The 20027-nt window shown below is 65.0% G+C and overlaps 2 protein-coding genes across 2 annotated transcripts; both read right to left on the bottom strand.

The window, feature by feature from the left end:
• Positions 1–452: 452 nt before the first annotated feature.
• ABCA7 (ATP binding cassette subfamily A member 7) lies at positions 453–14452 on the bottom strand. The gene is given in 48 exon segments (XM_051639992.1): positions 453–602; positions 677–914; positions 1003–1095; positions 1195–1298; positions 1378–1512; positions 1583–1724; positions 1986–2092; positions 2173–2235; positions 2332–2455; positions 2541–2670; positions 2780–2903; positions 2990–3134; positions 3327–3442; positions 3530–3707; positions 3779–3948; positions 4131–4205; positions 4305–4410; positions 4646–4675; positions 4879–4973; positions 5100–5276; positions 5471–5567; positions 5663–5793; positions 5883–6037; positions 6642–6704; positions 6913–6955; positions 7093–7295; positions 7637–7930; positions 8083–8220; positions 8305–8444; positions 8526–8657; positions 8832–9003; positions 9127–9243; positions 9323–9527; positions 9635–9856; positions 9946–10168; positions 10253–10429; positions 10521–10729; positions 10802–10981; positions 11160–11276; positions 11347–11486; positions 11603–11816; positions 11938–12009; positions 12126–12499; positions 12564–12694; positions 12776–12917; positions 13137–13230; positions 13312–13374; positions 14429–14452. Coding segments are annotated over 48 exon segments (6774 nt in total).
• A 406-nt stretch (positions 14453–14858) lies between these two features.
• Positions 14859–19049, bottom strand: CNN2 (calponin 2). The gene is made up of 7 exons (XM_051639677.1): positions 18931–19049; positions 16702–16823; positions 16300–16366; positions 16053–16190; positions 15788–15904; positions 15369–15515; positions 14859–15292 (listed from the first exon to the last, which is right to left on the bottom strand). Exons 1-7 carry the CDS (start codon positions 18991–18993, stop codon positions 15026–15028), a joined length of 921 nt encoding a protein of 306 aa, XP_051495637.1. The 5' UTR covers positions 18994–19049; the 3' UTR covers positions 14859–15025.
• Between the last annotated feature and the right edge of the window lie 978 nt (positions 19050–20027).

Below are 20027 nucleotides of genomic sequence, written 5' to 3'. Positions count from 1 at the left end.
ACGGGCAGCCCGAACCCTTCACGCTGCCCGGGGCTCAACCCAGCCCTGCCGGGGTCCCCTGTGCAAGGCTGGGGGTGTCCCCGCCTCCCACCCGGCTGAGGGAGAGAGACGCCCCCTCTGAGCTGGAGCACAGCAAACACGGGGAGAAGGTGGAGAGGAGCCGCAGGGGGACCCAGCCCACTGCCCACCCAGTCCCTGCCCCCTGCTCGGTGACCATCCAGGGTGATGAAGACCCTGGCTCACCTTCAGCCACTTGGGAAGTCACAGGAAGGGGCTGCAGGGCAGGGGGCCACAATTGCTCCTCTGTGCCCCCATACGGGGTCCACCCTGCTGCTCCCCCTGTGCCCCATGTATCCCTGGTGGGGCTGCAATGGTGCAAGGGAGATCCAGCCCCCCAGACAGTACCATGGGTCTTTAATTGGTGAGGGGTCCATGGGGCACCACGGCACTGCTCAGACAATGCTCTTCTGGTTGTTGTTGTACTTAAAAAATGGCATCAGCCTCCTCCAGCGGCGGAACCCCCTCAGGGTTGCATCCTCCTCTGGGTCCCAGATGTCCTGGGGGTCCTCCTTGCTCTGCTCCTTGGCAAAGCGCATGAAGACCTGTGGGGACAGCAGGGTGAGGGGCAGCACTGCAGGACCCCGGCCCCTGTGGCCTGCCCCACATCCCCCATCACCTGGTTGAGGGTGGCCTGGGACACAGAGTAGTCGTCAATGTGGTAGATGTGGCGGCAGCTTGCCAGGACGGCGAAGACTCGGGTCCAGGAGCCAGCACGGGCGGGCAGGTAGTAGTGCAGGAGGTTCCCGTGCCGCTCCTTCAGCACGATGCCGGGGAACACGCGCCGCATCATCCTCTGCACCGGCACCGGCCCCCGGCCGCCCACCCGCACCAGCACCATGTAGCCATGCCCAAACCTGCACGGGAGAGAGGCAGCACTGCAGGGTCCAGCCCAGCCCCACAGGGCATCTGCCAGAGCCCTGCCTGAGCCCCCAGCCCTGTCACCTGGTCTTGAGGTGCTGAACACTGCCCAGGCAGCGGAACCGGCCGTTGACCATGATGGCGATCCTGGTGCACAGCGCCTCGCACTCCTCCATGCTGCCGGGGTGAGGCTTCAGGGGGGCTCCCCAGCAGGGGTCTTGGGGGCAGAGGGAGGCTTTCCTCCAGGGCTGCCATGGGCCCCAGGGCAGGACTCACCTCTGGGATGTGAGCACCACGGACTTGCCCTCCCGGATGACGCCGAGGATGCAGTCCCACAGGCACCGCCGGGCTTGTGGGTCGATCCCTGTTGTGGGCTCATCCTGCAATGGTGCCAGCAGCCGTGTCAGCCTGGGCAGGGGCCAGAAGCTGCTATGGAACACCCCCACTGCCCCCACTCACCAGGAATACAATGGGTGGGGAGCAAAGGAGAGCTATGGCCACAGAGAGCCTGCGCTTGCTGTCCCTGGTGTAACTGCACACCAGCTGGTCTGCATCTGGCCCCAGCTTCAGTTTGGTGACGCCCCATAGAGCCACCTGCGAGAGACACAGAGGGGATGAGCATGGGGGTCCCCCAGGGCCAGGGGAGCCAGGGTGCGGGTCCTACCCTGGAGGTCTCCTCCTCTGGGATGCCGCACACGCGGCTGTAAAACTCCAGGTTCTCCCGCCCCGTCAGCAGGTCAGTGATGGCGTCGACCTGGGGGCAGTAACCCAAGTGCTGCCGGACAGACTGCAGGTCGGTGAGCACGCTGTGGGGACAGGGACACAGCTCAGAACGTGGCGGGGACAGCGACATGGCTGAACACACAGCAGGGCTGGGAACAGGCTCCAGGGACAGGGACAAGGCTGAGCAAGTTGTGGGAATACAGATAAGCAGGGTGCAGGGATAAGGACGGGGATGAAAGAGGATGAGCAAGCATGCTGCAAGGTCAAGGGCAGGGAGGGGCACAGGGTTGATGGCACACATGCTGTGTGGACAAGCAGCTACAGGGTCCCCCTGTCTCACCCACCTGTGCCCTTTCAGCCAGGCCTCCCCCAGTGTCACCTGCGTGTCCCCCGTCAGCATCTTGAAGGTGGAGCTCTTCCCCGCGCCGTTCACCCCCAGGAGGCCGAAGCACTGTGGGGCACAGACCAGGGTCAGGGCAGTCCCGGCACCGCCCACGGCTCCGTCTGTCCGTCTGTCCGCGCAGCACTCACCTCCCCCGGGCGGATGGCCACGCAGAGCCGGTCCACGGCCGGAGCCCCCCTGCGCCCGTACACCTGCGCGGCAGAGCCAGGTGGGACCGGCTGCTCCCCCGGCAGAGGCTGGAGCCCCACGGGGAGGGACAGGGCGGGGTCCAGCTCCACAGCACAAACCTTGGTCAGGTTCTTCAGCAGCAGGAGAGGGCGGCGGTGCTGGGGAGTGCTTTCCACCTTCTCCCGCTCCCTGGCCACGTCTCGGTCCTCCTTCCCCAGCGGGGGCAGGTGCACAGCCCACAGCCTGGGGACAGCAGCAGTAGGGGCAACTCCAGGGCTGCCCACCCCACAGCTGCCTGCCCCACGGCTGCCCCATGGCCGGTCCTCACCTGAGCCGCAGGAAGAACCGGTATTGCAGCAGGAGTGTGAAGAGGGAGAAGATGATGCCCTGAACTGCCATAGCGAACATGTGCTTCCCTGCCAGGTGCCAGGATAGGGGGGACACGAAGCCCTTGTACCCTGTTAGCAGCGAGAGGGGCTGTAGGAGTGGGGGATGCTGGGGAGGGGCCACTCCCCCCAGTGGCTGAGCTTTGGGGAGGGAGAGCAGCCCCAACACCCCAAGACTCACCAAATCTCTTGAGGGCATCGGTCATCGCCTGGTTCCTTGCCATGTCCATGAGGCCTCGGCCCAGACAGAATTGGGGGAAGATGAGGAAAACTTGCTTCAGGATGCGGTTCATCTTCCTAAGTTCCTGCCGAGGCAAAGAGCAGAGGGTTGGGGGAGCTGGTGCCAGCCCTACAGGGACAGGAGGGGAGTCTGGGGCAGCCTGCAGCTAACCTCATCAAAGAAGAGCTCCAGCACAAAGGTGGCCACGCTGCTGTTGATGCCAATGAAGAGGTTGATGCAGATCAGGAACACGTAGGCGGTGCTGGGGACGTTGAAGAAGAAGGAGGCCAGGTACATCAGAGGGGTGATGGACCAGCTGGAGGGGCAGAGAGGCAGGGGCTGGCCAAGGTGCACCTCCTGTCCTGGGGGCATGGCAGGGCAAGCCAGCACACGCCTCCCTGTCACCACCACCCCAAAGCCAGGGCTGCCCCCCAGGCCTGCTCAGAACCCCCTGCCCCAGGGTCCAGCCCTGGGTGCTGAGCCCCTCTGGGCCCCACCAGCACTTCACCCGTAGAGCAGCAGCAGCAGCACAAGGGCAGGCAGGTTGGCTGAGGATGAGTAGGACTTGTGCTGGAAGGAGAGGAAGATGATGATGACCAGCACCGCAGAGACCAGATAGTTGCACTGTGGGCACAGAAAAGCCAGGGAGGGGGTCACGATTGGGACCTGGCCCCCCAGGAGCTGTATCTTGTCCCCGTCCCTGTCCCGTACCATGTCCCAGGCAAAGCTGCCCAGCCAGTACGTGATGGGCTTCATCCCACAGACAAACTGGAGGTGCTTGGCCTTGCTGACCCGCTCCTCAATGAGGAAGACCACAAAGCTGGCCGGGACGAAGGACATGGCAAAGACCACGAAGATGGAGACCAGCACGTTCTCGTAGTTGGGCGTCCTGCAGTGGAGGGGGGTGCTCAGACAGGGTCCGAGGATGGGTCCTGTGGGACGCCCATCCCCAGCACTCACAGGCTGGATGGTGTGAACTGCAGCTTGCTGATGTTGAGGGGGTGGTTGGCAACGGTGATGCCATAGTACGTGGGGTCGGTGCCGTTGGGCAGCCCGGCGCGCAGCAGCCCGTTGTTGGCCACGTTGACGTAGGAGACCATGGAGTGCCAGCCCTTGTTGTTGAACCAGACCTGCACCCCAAGGAGCCCAGCTGCTCCAGCCCCGCTGCTCCCAGCACTGCAGCCCCCCATTGCCCCCCAGCCCCGGATGGGCTTCATCCTTCTTGGGTTGCTCCAGCCCCGATGGGGACCCAGGTGCCGTGTCCCCACTGCCACCCAGCCCCCTCCCTGCAGGACCCCCGGGCTGGGCACACCTTGATGCTGTTGCGAGCTTTCGAGTCCCAGATGAGGCGGCTCATGTTGTGCAGGAGCCTGTCCAAGGAGCTGCCCTGGGCATGGGAACATGGGGTGAGGAGTGGGCTCAGGCCAGAGCCCTCCCAGCACTGGGGATGCTGCAGCTGAGCCAGGGGGCAGAGCCCTGGTCATACCGGGGTGATGTTGAAAATGCCCTGGAGCTCCAGAACCATCTCATCTAAGTCCTCATGCGTTGGCAGGTCCTGGGAGTTCTTGGAGCCCAGAGAGAGGCCACCATACCTGGCGGGAGAGAGACCAACACTTCCAAACCCACCATCCTGGGGAGACCCTCCTGGCCCTGGGCACCTGCCCACCCAGACACCACAGCGAGGGGCACATGAGGGGCACAGAGCAAGGGCTGAGGTTGCCCAGATAATTGTTCTGCCCATGGATCTCTTGGGCTATGCCTGACACTGCATGGGACCCTCCTGCCCCCTCCCATCTGCATGAGATCCCAGTCCCTTCCCAGGCTCACCTCCGCTCGCTCAACGAATGTCTCCTCTGCCTGAAACGGGGGGGGGGAGATGTTACAGCAGTGCATGCCCACCCAGCCACGATCCCCCCGCTCTCCCCACTCACCCTGCCATACCCTGGCTGGGTTTAGTCCCCAGCATCTGTCCCTGCCTCCACTGTGGTGGCAGCTTGTGCCAAAGCCCTGCCCTGCTGTCCCCCGGGTCTCCCCGGGGTGTCCCCAGCCCCAGCACTCACTCCCTGAGAATGATCCGGGTGTAAGTTTTCACCAAGAAGTCAGAGATGTTCCTGCCCGTCAGGTTCAGCAGGACATCACCTGTGCCCCTTTGCACCTGGGGGGGACAGTCAGACAGGGTGGATGGACACACGGCCCTGCTGGCCAGCCTGGAGAACCATCTGCACCTGCACCCGGCAGCACCGGTGCCCTGGGGCCGGCCCCGCTGCGAGCTGGGGGTTACCTGGGGTGCGGGGGGCCCCCCGGCGCCTGCGGGGCAGTCGGGCAGCAGCCTGTCATCCTCCGGCTCGCTGCACCGGCAGGGGGGCGACGGCTTGGACAGTGTCCAGTTCCATCTCCACGGCATTTTCAGTGGGGGGACCACGAAGCCACCGGGGTGGGAAGCTGGTTGGCACAGCCCCTGCCTGGGCACCAGCACCGTGGGGGAAGAGAGACCCTTGTTGCCAGCCTGGCACAAGCCAGAGGCTTTGGGACCTGCCATCGCCCCCACCACAGGAATGGTTGGGGGTCTGGCAGCACCTGAGGGCTGCTCTGGTGGAAGAGGTGTGGGCTGAGTCCCCATCACCCCCTCCCAGCCCCCATCCCGTGGGGTGCAGGTGCTCACCCCTTCATGCACCTGGTGCCAAAGCCAGGCTCGCCCAGCAGCGCGGACAGGAGCCGGTCCGTGTCCGGGTTCTCGGGAGCGTCGTTGCTGCCGGAGATGTGGCAGTGAAACGGCAGCAGCGGGAGACGGGGACGCGGGGATGGGGAAGACAGAGGGACACGGGGACAGGGATGAGGACACACCTGAAGAAAGTGATCTGGTTGCCGTAGATCCAGGGCTGGAGCCGCAGCGATGGGTACTTCTTGAAGAACCTCGGCGGCACGAGGAAGCTGAAGAGCAGCGCGATGCAGACGAACACAGCGGGCAGGATGGTCTGCAGTGGCCGTGGCCAGGGGTGTCAGGGTGGGCTCCACACCCCCTGCCCTGTCCCCGCCCCACCACGGCCCCATCCCCCGGCAGCACCTGCGCAAAGAAGCTGCGGGTGCTGCGCCGGGTGCGCAGCATCCTCTTGATGAAGAGTGCGCGGAGCTGCTGCCGGACGAGCGCGGTGCCCCTCACCCTGCCGCAGGCCTGGGCCCCCGCCCCCCGCAGCCGCGCCGGCTTCTGGCGCTGCTTCCCTGCAAGGGCAGAGACGGGTCTGGCACCGGCCCCGTCGGCGAGGGGCTGGTGCCAGTGACACAGGAGGCTGGCAGGGCTGTCTCCTCACCCCAGTGGGGGTCTTGGATGTGGGGACACGACAGGAGCCCCCCAGCTGCCAGCTCCTACCTCACTGGGATCCTCGGGGTCAGTATAAAGAAGGGTTATGGTCATGGTCCATCAGCACCCACCCAGGGCACAGCCAGCCCCCCAAACCATCTCAGCCCCCCAGACTCCCGTGGCTGCCCCCACACCAGCTCTGTCTCCAGGAGAAGGCACCTTGACACATCCCCTGGGATTTCATGTCCCATCCCAAGCCCTGCACAGAGCCAGGCTCCCCAAAGGCACCACCATCCTGGCTCCTCAGCCTGGGGGACATCCCAAGTGGGAGCAATGTGGCACAAATATTCCTGAGCCCCCCACTTCTTGCCCCCAGGGATGTGTGTCCAAAGGGGTGCCTGCTCGATGGACATGTGCCCGGACAGGCACACGTCCCAGTCCCAGCCCAGGGGTGAATGCAGGGGGCACCCAGCAGGAGGGGCTGGGCAGCTCGGGGGTCCCAGGTCTCAGCTCCCCCCTCCTTACCCAATTTCCCATGAGCTGTTTTTGTGTACCGCTTCTTGCTGGAGGCTGCTCCTCTCCTGGTGCCTGACAGAAAAGGGAGGTGAGAGCACCAGGGTGAGACCAAGATTACAGCCTGTGACACCTCCCTGCACCTACAGGTGCTCCCAGCTGGAACCCCAGCCTTTGGAAGGGCGAGGGTCACACGGAAGAGTTGGAGACACCTCTGCTCCAAGCTGCTGAGCACCTTCCCCCCCCCCCGTCAGCACCTTGGAGCTCAGCTCCAGTGCTTTACCTGTCCTGTACAGCCTTGTGTCCTTGGCCACCCTCCGGAAGACCTGTGTGCAGCAGGGGTTGGGGTTGAACACAGCCACCAGCACTCACGGCTCTGGCCAGGCAAACCCCCAAGGTGGGCAGCCCTCAGCAGAGCTCCAGGCAGGGTGGGCACCCCACAAGCCACAGCTCCTCCAGGTACCTCCTCCAGTGTGGTGTTAGAGATGTCATAGCTGGAGATGCCCAGTTGCCTCTTGTGGGCATCCAGCTTGCGGAAGAGCTTTGCTAAGGTCCCATCCTTGGTCCCACTGTAGGGCAGGATGAACAGCACCTCGTGCCTGCTGCTCTTCATCAGCCGGGAGCCGGGGATCAGACTCTGGATCAGCTCCAACAGCTGGGCCACACCTGGGGGGACAGGGAGTGCTGGGGACTGGGGGCAGGAGCCAGTGACTGGTACAGGAACTTGCCAAAACTGGCACAAGCTCCTGCATCCCGGCCTGGGGATCCCAGGGGAAGTTGGAGGGGAAGAAGGGATGGGAGCCCCTTCTGCCCTGTCAGTGCAGGCTGGTGAAGGGCTGAGAGTGGAGGGAGCACCTGGGGGGTGACGCAATGCTGAGGGCACAGGGAGGGATGGGACCCTCACCTCTGTTTCTGATCATGTGGCCCTGGCCCTTATTGATGCTTTTGTCCAAGTTCCTGCCGTCCTGTGGGAAAGAGTGGCCAGAGCCTGGCATCCTGAGCAGGACCCGGTCCCAAGCCTGGGGCTCGAAGCTCCCCCCACATCTGACAACCTTTTCGGGTGCTGCTCAGCGGGGCTGAGGGGTTCACCTTTTTGGTGGTGCCGGGGACGGCGCCGGCGCTGCCGCCCATCCCGGCCGCCTCCCCCATCACCACGGTGAGGCGGTATCCAGCTCCCAGCCGGGACTTGAGGAAGAGCGGGGACCCGCAGCAGCGGAGCCGGCCCTGCACCAGGATGGCCGTGCGGTCCCCCAGCTGCTCCGCCTCGTCCATGGAGTGGGTGGACATGATGATGGTGCGGCCTGGGGACAGGCAGCAGGCTGGGACACAGACCCCATCGCTGACCTCCCATTTCTGGGCAGCTCCCCCTGGTTCTCCAGGACTTGAGGGGCTCAAACGGGCAGAGGGGGACGCAGGGTCCCCCCATCTGAGATCTCAGCCCCCCAGTCCCAACCTTTGCGGTACTTGAGCAGCACGTCCCAGATGCTGCGGCGTGAGTAGGGGTCGATGCCAGTTGTGGGCTCGTCCAGGAGGACCACCCGTGAGCCGCCCACGAAGGCGATGGCCACCGAGAGCTTCCGCCGCATCCCGCCTGCAGGGCAGCAGGGGCAGTGTCAGGGGGGCCCAGGGCTGCGGACCCCCCACCCCTGGAGCCACTACTGTCCCCAGCACCCACCTGGGAGGTTCTTGGCCTGCTCCTGACGCTTGTGCATCAGCCCTAGGTCCAAGATCAGCTGCTTCATCTCCACCTTCACCTGCTTCTCTGACAGCCCCTTCAGCCGCCCGTAGAACCAGATGTGCTCCTCCACTGTCAGGCTGGGGCATGAGGGGTGAGGGGGGGGCTGCCTTGCTCCCCCTGCCCTTCCTGCCCCCCCTGCCCCCCCTACCCCTGCCTACATATCGAAGAGCACGTTGTGCTGGGGACACATCCCCAAGGTTTTGCGGATGCTGTTGATATTGAAGCGGATGTCCTGGCCCAGGATATAGGCAGTGCCAGAGGTGGGGGGCAGGAGGCCGGACAGGATGGCCCTGGAGGTGGGAGCAGTAGAGAAAGGGGGTCACGGTGAGCAGAAGCTCAGGGCTGGGGCGCCTAATCTTACGCAGGGTGCTCAGAGCCAAGGGCAGGGCAGACAGGATAGGAACGTTGCAGCACTGGGGCAGAGCCAGGCTCAGCTCCTGTCCCCACCATGGCCCCCAGCTCACATGGTGGTGGTCTTGCCAGCCCCGTTATGGCCCAAGAAGGAGGTGATCTGCCCCTCGTAGAAGTCTAGGCTCAGCCCGTTGATGGCCATATGGCTGCTCTTCTTGTAAACCTTCACCAGGTCGCGGATGGAGACACTGGGCTGCAGCTGGGCAGGGGGCTTCTCCAAGAACACTGGAAACCATGACAGGGTCATGTCACAGACAGGACCCTCTGCCAGGGGGTAAAGCCCAGGTGGGCAGACTCAGGCCTGGCTCCATGGCCACATGGTTCTGGGGTGGGTAGGCAGGGGCTCACCTCGGGGTGCAGTGAGGGGGGCAGTGGGGTTCGGGGGCTGCTCAGCTGAGGATTTCTTTCCAAACCAGTAGCTCTTCAGGAAGGGGAAATACCACGGTTTGGGAATCCCATACTGACCTGCAGCAGAGGTGTGGGCTGAGCAGGACAGGAGCCTAGGGGGTGTGGAAGGCAGGGGGGGCTGGAGGTCCATGCTTACCTGGGAAGATGCCCTCGACATACCAAGTGGCCAGGCTGTAGAGGCCAGCGTCCAGCAGCAGCAGTCCCATGGCCACGGCAAAGCTGTAGCGGTCTTCGGGCACAGGGCTGGCAATCAGGTTGTGCCACTGGATGCCTATCCCTTTGTTCTCATAGAGGGAGATGTACTCACAGCCGAAGCTGAAGGCGACTGGCGACAGCAGGCTCTGGTAGCAGAAAGACCACCCCAGGGCAGATGGGGGGGTTCAGCCCCAAAGGGGTCCCCCCCAGGGTGCCTGATGGGTGCCGGGGAGGGGCAGCCCTGGCCACTCACCATGACGACACGCAGTGAGAAGGGGATGAAGTAGCGCCAGGGAACGTACAGCACGTAGGGCAGGTAGAGGAAGAAGTAGATGATACCACCACAAGCCGAGGCCAGGTTGGCACGGAAGAAGAAAGCGCTGATGAGGAAGCACTGGCTGATGGTGGCCACTGAGAAGGAGCCGAGGAAGAGGAAGATGATGGCTGGATTGCTGTAGGGCAGGATGTTTCCCAGCTGCGGATTGAGGCAGGTTGGAGACCGTGGAGCCCCCCCATGCCAGCTCCCCATGTCACCCATGCTGTCCCTTGTGCCCTGCAACCTGCCTTGAGGATGAGAACGAGGAGGGCAGAACTGATAAGAAAGGAGATTAAGCTGCTGATGAACCAGCTAAGCCAGAGAATCCCATTGCTCAGCCCCATGGTCTTCATGGTCTCCTTGATACACGTCTCCTTCTCGTGCACCACTCCCTTGATGATCATGGCCACCAAGTAGATCCAGGACAGTGTAATTAAGAGGGACAGTGAGTAGGACAGCACCCAGAGGAACCTGGAGGATCTGGCACCAGCCTTTTGAGCTCCAGTGTCCTCACTCGAGCGTCCAGTGGGGGCAGAGCCACCCCCTGCCAGCCACGCATCACCCACAAAGCAAGGATAAGGCATTTGCTGGACATAGATCCCCATCTGCGGGGCAGTCTTGGTCTGCACCCGCACCACCGCCTGCTCCACCAGGTCCTGCAGGTAGACGAAGCCCCCCCAGACGTAGCGCAGGTCGCTGAAGGGGTCGGCCTCAGGCGACGGGTGCCAAAACCTGGGGGCAGAGCACCGTGCTGGGAGAGGGACCCTCACTGCCTCAGGATACCTGGGGGCTGTGAGCATCAAAGGGGTGGGCACCCCCTGACCTCTTATTGACCCTGTCAGTCCTCGTGACAGCGTCAATGTCCATGCGGATGGTGTAGCGGACGTGGCGGGGCAGCGTGGAGTTCACGGCGGTGAAGGGGGGGTGGAAGACCACACCCGCCCAGAACCGCTCCTCCTCCAGCAGCTCCAGGGCCCGGGCCACCAGCTTGTTCTCATTGGCTACCGCCTCGATCTTGTCCAGGCTGACACACTGCAGGCAGGGCCGGCAGAGCTCAGCGGGGCTCGGGGAGCCGGCCCGCCAGGGCCCCGGGGCCACACACACCTTCATGAACTGCGACAGGTTGGTCAGGATGGCATCGACATCAGCGAACATCTCCTTCCAGGTGAGCCCCGGCCTGCCCACCGGCGCCCCCAGGAACCCGGCCAGCACCGGCAGCTTCGAGGAGCTGTCATTGAGGAACTCGGAGAGGAGCTGAGCCGTGCGTGGGGCTGCCAGCAGGTTCTGCAAAGCACCAGGGTACTGGGGGCAGCGCAGCCCACCCCACTCTGGCTGCAGCCCACTGCACCCCCATCCCACATCCCATGACACCTTGCACCCCCATCTCATATCCCATGGCAACCCCACCGTTCTCCCCACCACAGCCTGACCCCACTGGGGAGAGGGTCTGGGGGCCACGCACCCGCAGGACCTGTAGCTCCTGGCTGCTGTTGAAGAAGGCATAGATGCGGGGTCCCAGGTCCTGCCAGGCGTGCCCCAACTCTCCCAGCACTGCCAGTTCCTGGAAGGTCTGGTTCATCTGTGTGGGGTGGGAGGTGAGGCAGGGCTGGGTCGAGACTCCCCCAACCCCCCCACAGCCCCTCACTCACCTCAGCCATGATGCTTCTGGGGCCGGGGCGAGGTGGGGTGTACAGGATCTTCCCCGTAAAGAGCGGCTTGACCCCCTGCCATAAGATCTTCACATCTGAGCTGGACACCAGGTTGTGGAACATCTCTTCACAGAAGGGGCCTGGATGGGCACAGAGATGAGCCCTGACCACCAGCCCCTCACCACTGGCCCCTGCCACCCCAGGGGGCTGTGCCCAGTGAGCCCCCGGCCAAGCCCCTCTGCAGCCAACTCACTGCTGGTGCTGTGTGGGTCCGTGGGTTTCTGCTTCATGCTTTGGTGGTCCAGGAAGTCTTTGAAGTCACTGACCTCGTACCAGTGGAGGGAGGGGACATGGAGCCCCCCACCCTTGGGATGCCCACAGATCATATGCAACAGAGCCTGAAAGGTGCTGGCACTGGGGGCCCCCAGTGCCCTGAGCTGCATCTTGGCTTGTCTGGACATGGAGGACATCTGGGGAGAGTGGGACGAGCAGTGGGGCCAGGACATGCAGGAGACACCACGGGGGGCACCACTGGGGTGCAGCGGGTGTGCAGGGAGGCATTTGTGTGAGGGGAGGGGAATGGGGTGCTACCTCCTGCAACAGGGGTGCTGCACCATCCAGGAAGGTGGCCAAGGGTCTCAAGACATTGGAGTTCAGCTGGTCCTATATGGGGGGGGGCACAAGAAGGAGTCACAGCCCCTACAAGGGGACCAAGTGTTTCTGCCCTGGTGCTTCCCAGGACTCAGTGGGTGCCGGCACCCGGCTTGGCTGGGGCTCACCGCCAGGAGACTGGGCACATCAAGTATGGGCAAGAGAGCCTCCACCAGGGCGGTGAGCTGGGAGGGCCGCCTGCAGAGCTGCTGCCGCAGGCGCCCGCCCGGGGGCAGGCGGAGCCCCGGCTCCGACGAGTTGCAGAACGACGCCCTCAGCGCGGCCCCCTTCGGGCTGAGCTGCTGGGAGAGGGGCCGGTCACACGGCAGCCCCCGGCACGCCAGACATCGGGAGGCCCCGGCGCACCGGGAGCGAGCACCACGGACACTCACGAAGCCGAGGCTGACCGAAGCGTTCAGCAGCTCTCTCATCAGCGCTGGTTGTAGAGCAAGGGTGGCCCGAATGAGGCGGTCGCTGCCTTTGATGTGGGTTCTCAACGGCGCTGAGAGAGCAGGGGTCAGCCAGAGGGTCTCACTGCCCCAGCACCCCCCAGTCCCTGTGCTCACATTTCTGATTCTTCCCTCCGGTCCTCCAGAGCTCACGCAGCATGGGCTTGATGCGGGTGAAGCTGAGCAGGAGCTGCTGCCCGTCTTTGCTGTGCAGGAGCTGATGGGCTTTGTCCAGCAGACGGGAGAGGCTGCGGGGGCACGGGGTGGGCAGTGAGACCCCAGCCCCATTGCCCCACTTCTGCCTGCAGACCCCCAGCCCTGCCACTCACGTGGAGCCGTCGAAATTGTCCACCAGGCCAGGGGTCTCTCCCACCGTGGGGTGCAGGAAGCAGGGGTTCCTCATGTTGCAGATGATGCCCTGGAGCCAGGGCAGGGTCCCAGCCGAGGGCAGGGCCTTGTTGGGAAAGTGGCCTGAGGGAGAGACAGGTCGGGGGGGGAGGGAGCACAGGACCCCCAGGGTCCTGTACACAGCCCACCAAGGAGATGCCACTGAGACCCCAGCTCACATCCACCTGCCAGGTTTGTCTTCCCTGGTGTCACCCAGGGCCATGCCAGGGCACCACAGAGCTTCCACTGAAGGGTGGTCCCCAGCAGGCCGGGGGGGGCTGCCGCAAAGCACAGAACACTCACACTCATGCTGCTTGAAAGGCTTGTGGGACCACTGCATCCAGACCAGGATGAGGAAGAAAAAAAGAGGCCACAGGAGCTCTATGACCAGCTTGTTCTGGGGGGAGATCCAGAGTTGAGGTGGGGGGTCCTGGTCCCCATCAGTGCCCAGGACCCTCCCACCCCGGTACCTGCTCACCCGCTGCCGCCGGCGGTAGGTGAAGCTCTTCCACAGCACCAGCACCAGCTGGGTGACCACGACCTTGAGGCGGTGCAGGCGGGGAGGGGAGGAAGGCGTGGAAGGTGGAGGAGGTGGAGGAGGTGGGGGAGGTGGGGCAGGAGGAGGCGGGGGGGGCGGGGCGCGTTTCCTGCGCCCCATTCAGCTCTGTCTGTGGGCGAGAGCGGGGGGTCAGCGCCGAGCTGGGGGGGACGGTCGGGGCTGTCACTTCCCGCTGGCTCGGGGCTTAAGGCACCTCGGGCACACGGGGGAGCTCAGGGCTGGGGGGTGACGGGGACAGCCCGGGGGGACATGGGGATAGCCCCGGAGGGGGATGATGGGGACACAGAGCCCGGCCGAGGCTCCCGGCGGTCCCGCCCGCAGCAGCCCTCGGCCCGGGGCCCCTGTTACCTGCTCTCTCCCTTTAAAAGACTCCGCCGGGCTCGGAGCGACAGGAACAGAAACGGGGAGAACAGACTCCTGCCCCGCGAACCCCGCGCGGCAGCCGCGGCGTCACAGGAGGCGGGCGAAGGGGCCGGTGCGGCGGGGGAACCGTTCCCTGGAGACCGCTGGCCCTGCCCCACCCCCGCCCTGCCCCGCAACGTCCCGCCGCGCCGCCCCGGGGGTCGCGCAGCCCCCGCTCCCCGCAGCGCAGCGTTTCCCCCAAGCCGCGGATCCCACAGCGCCGCGTGTCCCTCGGGAACGTTTTCTTGCCCCCCGCGCGGCCCCGCGCGGCAGCACCGCTAACCCCCAGCCGGCCCCGCTTCCCAGCTCCCACTCGGTACCCCGGACCCCAGGGACACGCAGCCATTTGCCCCCCCCGGGCGCAGCCTCCCGCCCCGCCACCGCGGCGCTCCGGGGGCTGCAGCAGCTCCCACCCCCGGGCACGGGGGAACCCCGCCTGAGCCTGCGCAAGAACTGCCTCCTGCTTCAGTTAAAAAGTTTGTGGTGTGTTGTTTGTTGGTTTTGTTGTTTTGTTTTGTTTTGTTTTTTAAAAAAGTTTAAATAACAGATCGTCTGCATTTAAAACCCCGCAGGAAGCAAAGAAGCCGACGGGCAGAGCCAGGGGCTGCGCCGGGCACCGCCCCGCGGAGCCAACCCCGGCTCCAGCCGTCCCGGTCATGCCCGGACCGCGGCTCCGGGAGCTGCATCCAGCGGTGCCACAGCCCAGCCCAGCCCCGCGGCCTCGGGAACTCGGTCCCTACGAGTTCTGAAAGATCACACAAGTGTGCAAGGCTGCACACACACACACACACTCACACTCAGAATCCCTATCCCCGGGCTGGGGCCCCACAGCGCCCTGAGCTCCCCCACTCCCGGGGGTCTCTCCTGCCTGCGCACCCACCGACCCAAGCCCCTCTCCTCTGAGGGGCTGAGCTGAGTCCCACCAGCACGGGACAAGAGGCAGCACTGGGGGCTGCCCCCCGTCCTGGGCAGGGGCTCTGGCACGGCCGCGGTGGGCACTGGGTGGGGCTGGAGCATCAACCAGCTGGGGCTGCTCCCGCAGGTGCGGGAACCAGCTGGTCCCTGCTCTAGAAACGGGGTCTTTATTTCCTTGTTCAGAAAAATAGAATTCATTTCAAAATTCTTAAAAAAGAGTTTGAAAAGAGGGAATGTTGAAAGTAGAGGCTGGAATGTCACTGGCAGTGGGATCTGTACACGAGATGGTGCGAGATGGGGCTGGGCGATGTCCCTCTCAGTAGCCCTCCTCCTCCTGGCAGTAGTAGTGGTACCCGGGGGGGTCCCCGCTCTGCTCGCAGGCAGCATTGGCCACCTCACCCTGGCTGCCCTGTGGGCAGTACTTGGGGTCGTAGATCTGGCGGCCGAGGCCAAAGACCTGCCCGCTCTGGTTGGCACCCTGGTTGGAGCCCATCTGCAGCGACATGGAGGAGTTGTCACACTTCTCTGTCCCCATCTTGGCATCGTAGATGTGTCTCCTGGTGCCAGGAGCTGTCATGCCCACCTGGAAGGACAGGACAGAGCAGGGCTTAGCCATGGTCCTTGCCTTGTTCCTCCCCATGCCAGCCACAGTCGCTCACCTGGCTGGCACACTTGTTGGTGCCCATCTGAAGGCTGATGGTGGAGTGGTCCATGGGTGGCAGGATCTGGTTCTTGGGGTCGTAGAGGTGCCTCCTGGTGCCATAGGCCGTCATGCCGGATTGGCTGGCACACTTGTTTGTGCCCATCTGACAAGGGGGTCTGGTGAGGACTGACTGCTGCCCCATACATGCCTCTTGTCCTCCCTCCCTGTCCCCCCGCAGCCCTGGGGGCTCAGCCAGCACCCCTGGATCCAGCCCAGGTGCCTGGGCTCCTGGTCAGATATGGAGCTGAGATGGTATCAGATCCTGATGACATCTGAGGCACCTTAAGCCTTGGGTCCTCCCAGCCATGACTGGAGCTGTGACAGTTCTGAGGGTCTGATAAAACTGGGCCCCCCTCACCCACCACTCTGGCCTACCTGCAGCCCGATCACGCACTGCCCAGCCTTCATCTTGGCCTCATCAAAGTTCCTTTGCTGTTTCTCCGAGTACTTCACACCAATGTCCACCCCGCTCTGCATTCCCTTCGTCTTGGCCTGCCAGGGAAGGGCAGTGAGAAAGGATGGGGGGTCCCAGCCCTCCCACCCTGGGCAGGGGGAGCTGCGGGGTCCCAGAGGCAGCACTCCAAGCTGGGGGTTTGCCCAGCCAGTCCCTGCAAGCTGTGTCCCCTCCCAAGGCACTCACCATGCCTGCCAGTGCCAGCAGAGACACCTGCACCTGCGTCAGGTTCCCACTCTCAAAGAGGTCATTGGCTTCAAAGAGGTCCACAGGGTTCATGCCATAGCTGGCCATGGCCTTGATGAAGTTGGAGAGGTTCTCGAGCTGGGGGTGGGGGTAAGAAGGGTAAGATCCCAGAGGGTGGCAGCAAAGGGGCCTGGGCAGGGCCAGGGGTCTGCAGGGGCTGGTCGCAGGCAGGGCTGCCCACACCTACCTGGTGCCAGTTCTGAGCTGAGCGGTTGATCTTCCTCACCGAGTTGGGCTGCAGCTTGTTCATGAGCCTGGAGGAAGGCAGAGGGGAGCAGGGGCTGCAGCGCGGCAAAGACCCCACTGGGCAGCATGGCCCCCTTTTGGGAAGGTAATTCCCACCCCCAGGTTCCTGCCAGTCCCCCATCGCTCCCCCCTGACATGGGCACTGGGGGTGACCCAAGCAGCACTACCAAGGAAACCTCTGGCTGCAGCCAGCCAGTGGATCCCACCAGAACGGGCACGGCCGGATCCAGCCCATCCTTCCCACTCGAAGGGCTGGGGGGTTCCCAGCCGTGCAGGTCTCCCACATCCCTACCCAAGAGGAGCGAGGGCTGAGGGGCTGTGCCCAGCTCGGTGCAGGACTCACTCGCAGAGGATCACCCCATCCTTCAGCCCCTTCTGGAAGTCGGGCCCGATCTGCTGCCCCGTCACACTCTCAATCCATGTCCGCAGCTCAGCCTCCTTCTGTGGGTCGTACTTCTGGGCCAGCTGGGGGGACAGCGAGGGCCGGCTCAGGTGCAGCCCCGGCATGCGTCCCAAGGCCTGGCAGGGGTTGGCTCCTCACCCCAGGCACAGACCCACAGTGAGAGCAGGGGACAGTGGCCCCATCCCAAGCACCACACCCGGGGAGCCTTGGGGTGGCCCCCAGCCTCTGCAGGGTGGTGGAGCCAACCCCCCAGCCCGGCGCCGGGGGTCCCCAGCCGTGCCATGCTCTCCCCTCCGGCAGGGCCGAACGCACCGCCCCAGATTCCTCGGTCACCGCGGCTATGCCAGGAATGCGGATGCCTCCTCCCAAATGGAGACCAGCTGCTCTGGCCGGCAGCATCACCAGCTGCATCCCCTTGGCCCCGGCAGCATCCCCTCAGCCCTGGTACACTAGGAGGGAAAAGGCACCCAGACAGGGTGAGAATTGGGGGGCTGCACTGGAAGAGCCCAGGATCTCAGAGTGCTTTTCCTTCTGCAGCCCCTCCTGTGCTCAGCTGGCACCCAGGGACAGCCATGAGGCAGCCAGTGACCTCTAGCCCATTACATCCCCTCCTGGTCCTGGTACACGCCAAGGCAGTGAGCCCTGAGGAATCCCAGCCATGGGGAGATCCTGGATGGGCACAATCCAGTCCCACTGCTCAGAGGGGAGACACTGGCCATGCCCATCTAGTGGGATCTGTAGGGCCCAGGGCTTGCACAGACTAGGAGGCTTCCACTGGTTTAACTGGTTCCCAGTGGGTGATGTCAGCCTCACTGAGACACACCACGGCAGTTAAACTGGCTCAAGTCTTGCTGAATCAAGCCGGAGCACCCAGGAGCAGGCAGCGGCGCGGCCCAATGCGTGTCCACCCACCCTGTGCTGACACAGCCCCGGGGCAAGCAGGGGCCTGTCTGCACCGCGGGATGAGTGGAAAGCCCCTGGAGGCCGGGCATGGAGAGCCTGGACCAGCCATGGCCACCACAGCCCTGCAGCCACGCGGGGCCAGTGGGCAGGGCCACTGGTCACTGCTCCAGGGCCAGTGGTGACCAGGGTTCAACCTCTGCTCGCCCAGGGCACAGCACTGTGGTCACTGCCTGTGCCACTGCCCAGGGCCACAGCACTCACCAGAGCCCACCACAGCCACACAAGGGGGTTGCTGTGTCCCCTTGTCCCTGTCCTGGCAGGACCCCTGTGCCCATGGCACTGTGGCTCCTCATCACAGCAGTGAGACCCTGAGAGGGGCCAGGATGTTGTCACTGGGAGCCAAGGGTGCTGCTCACCAGCAGCCCAGCCCCATCCTCAGTCAAGGTCGAAGTACATGTCACCTGCCCAGGCAGGGGGTGCTGGCAGCTTCTGCATCCTGAGGTGCCCAGCTCCTTCCCCGGGGTGTAAACAGCCCGGCCAGAGGCACCGGTTCCCCTTTCCCCTTTCCGGCCCTGCAGAGGCTCAGTGGCACATCGAGACCTGGGTGGCCGAGGGTGCCCCCACTGTGCCTATCCGGCGGTCCTGGGCTCCAAGGCATGGGCCAGGAGCTGCTGCTGCCCAAATCCCAGCAGGATCACCAGCACTGTCCCCAGACAGCGCTGTGGGACACGGGCCAGGTCGGAGCATCCCGCCGGAGGACATGGAGCTGCACGGAAGCAGAAGCCGAAAAGCTACGGGGAGCAGCGGCCAAAGACTCCGGACACGCGGGAGGGGCCGGGGCCATCGCCCCCCGCCCCAGCTGCGGACGGGAACAGTGCGCCGGGGCTTGCCGGGGGCTACGGCGGCTACCGCACGGGCCTGCGGATGATGCCTGGGACCCCTCCGAGCTCCGGTTGCCGGAGACACCTCCCTGGGATCCACGGGCAGGGCCAGGGCACTCCCGAGACCAGGAGCCTAGCCCCGGCACCTCCCGCCTCTCAGAGCCCCCGGAACGTCAGGACCCCCGGCTCCGCATCCTCCGGGGCCCGCCGGCCCTGAAGGACCCCGGGAAACAGCCGGGACCCGCCAGCGGCACCGGGATTCCCAGCTCCCCAGGACCCCAGGAGCACCGGGAGCCGCAGCGCCTGGTGGCCCCTGAACCCCCACGGCCCCCGACTCGTCCCCGCCCGGTGGTACCGGGCACCTCCGTTCCACGCCGCGACTCACCCGGTTCTTGACCTCGGCGGAGAGGCCGTAGGACGGGCCCTTGTTGAACTGGGAGCTGCTCATGGCGGAGAGCGGGGAGCGGAGCCGGTACCGGAGCCGGGAGCGGGGAGCGGCAGCGGGGCCGGACGGGGCGGGGGAGGTGTCGGGCCCGGCCCCCCCGCGCTCATTGGACGGGACCGAAATGCCCAAATAAGGGCAGGAGCGGCCGGATCGCGGGGACGTCCTGCACCCCGATACCTGGACCCGGGGAGGAACCGGGGGGCACTGAGACCCCGCTGGGGCTGGGCCGGGGCTGGAGCCGTCCCGGACACGCGGGGACACAGCCCGGCTCGCGAGGACACGGGCACGCGCATACACCTATAGACGGCCACTCGCGTGTGCATCGCCCCATCCACGTGCCCACACGACCCACGCACCCCTGACCCAAGCACTTCCCGTCCAGTTCCCTGCACCTCGATGCCCGGGAGCCGCCAGGCTGGCAGGGGACAGGGCAGTGACCCCGGGGGGGCAGCTGGGGCCGAGGCCGTCCTGGCACACCCACTGAGCCCACGCGGGAGACAGAGTCGGGAGCATCTCACGGGAGGGAGCATCCCAAGGTGGGGAGCCTGGAGCTCTACTGCCCATTTGCCCGCCCACCCACCTGAGGCTTCCAGTTGTTCCCTGAGGGATGGGGTTCAGTCTCCCTGGACTGACAGACACCCCCAAACAGGGGTAAACCCCACAGGAGTCTGGGGTCCTGCAAGGATCAGCCCTGGTCCTGCGGCGGGGAGGGGCTCTCTGCCCCCAGAACCCTTGGTGCGGCCGTGGGTGCAGCACCAAAACCTTTCCACAAACAGCCACCAAGACCTCAGCACCCCCGAGAGCACCGAGGTCTCCTCGACCACTTCCCGCCAGGCTGGAGACGGGCCCGAGCCCCCCGAGGGGCAGCCGGGACCCTCCTTCCCCCCGGCCTCGCGCCCGGGGTGCGCGTTTGGCTTTTCCTGTTTCAGGTTCGTCTGCGAAGCCGATGAGGAAATAAGGCGGCGTCACACGCGCCCTCCTGACAGTTGGTCCCGGAGAATGTGGCCGGCGCGGTGAGCAGAGCGGGGGCACCCAGA

This window comes from Apus apus, chromosome 24 (genome assembly GCF_020740795.1).
Source record: "Apus apus isolate bApuApu2 chromosome 24, bApuApu2.pri.cur, whole genome shotgun sequence".
Lineage (NCBI taxonomy): Eukaryota > Metazoa > Chordata > Aves > Apodiformes > Apodidae > Apus > Apus apus.
This window is presented reverse-complemented; position numbering and strand designations above follow the sequence as displayed.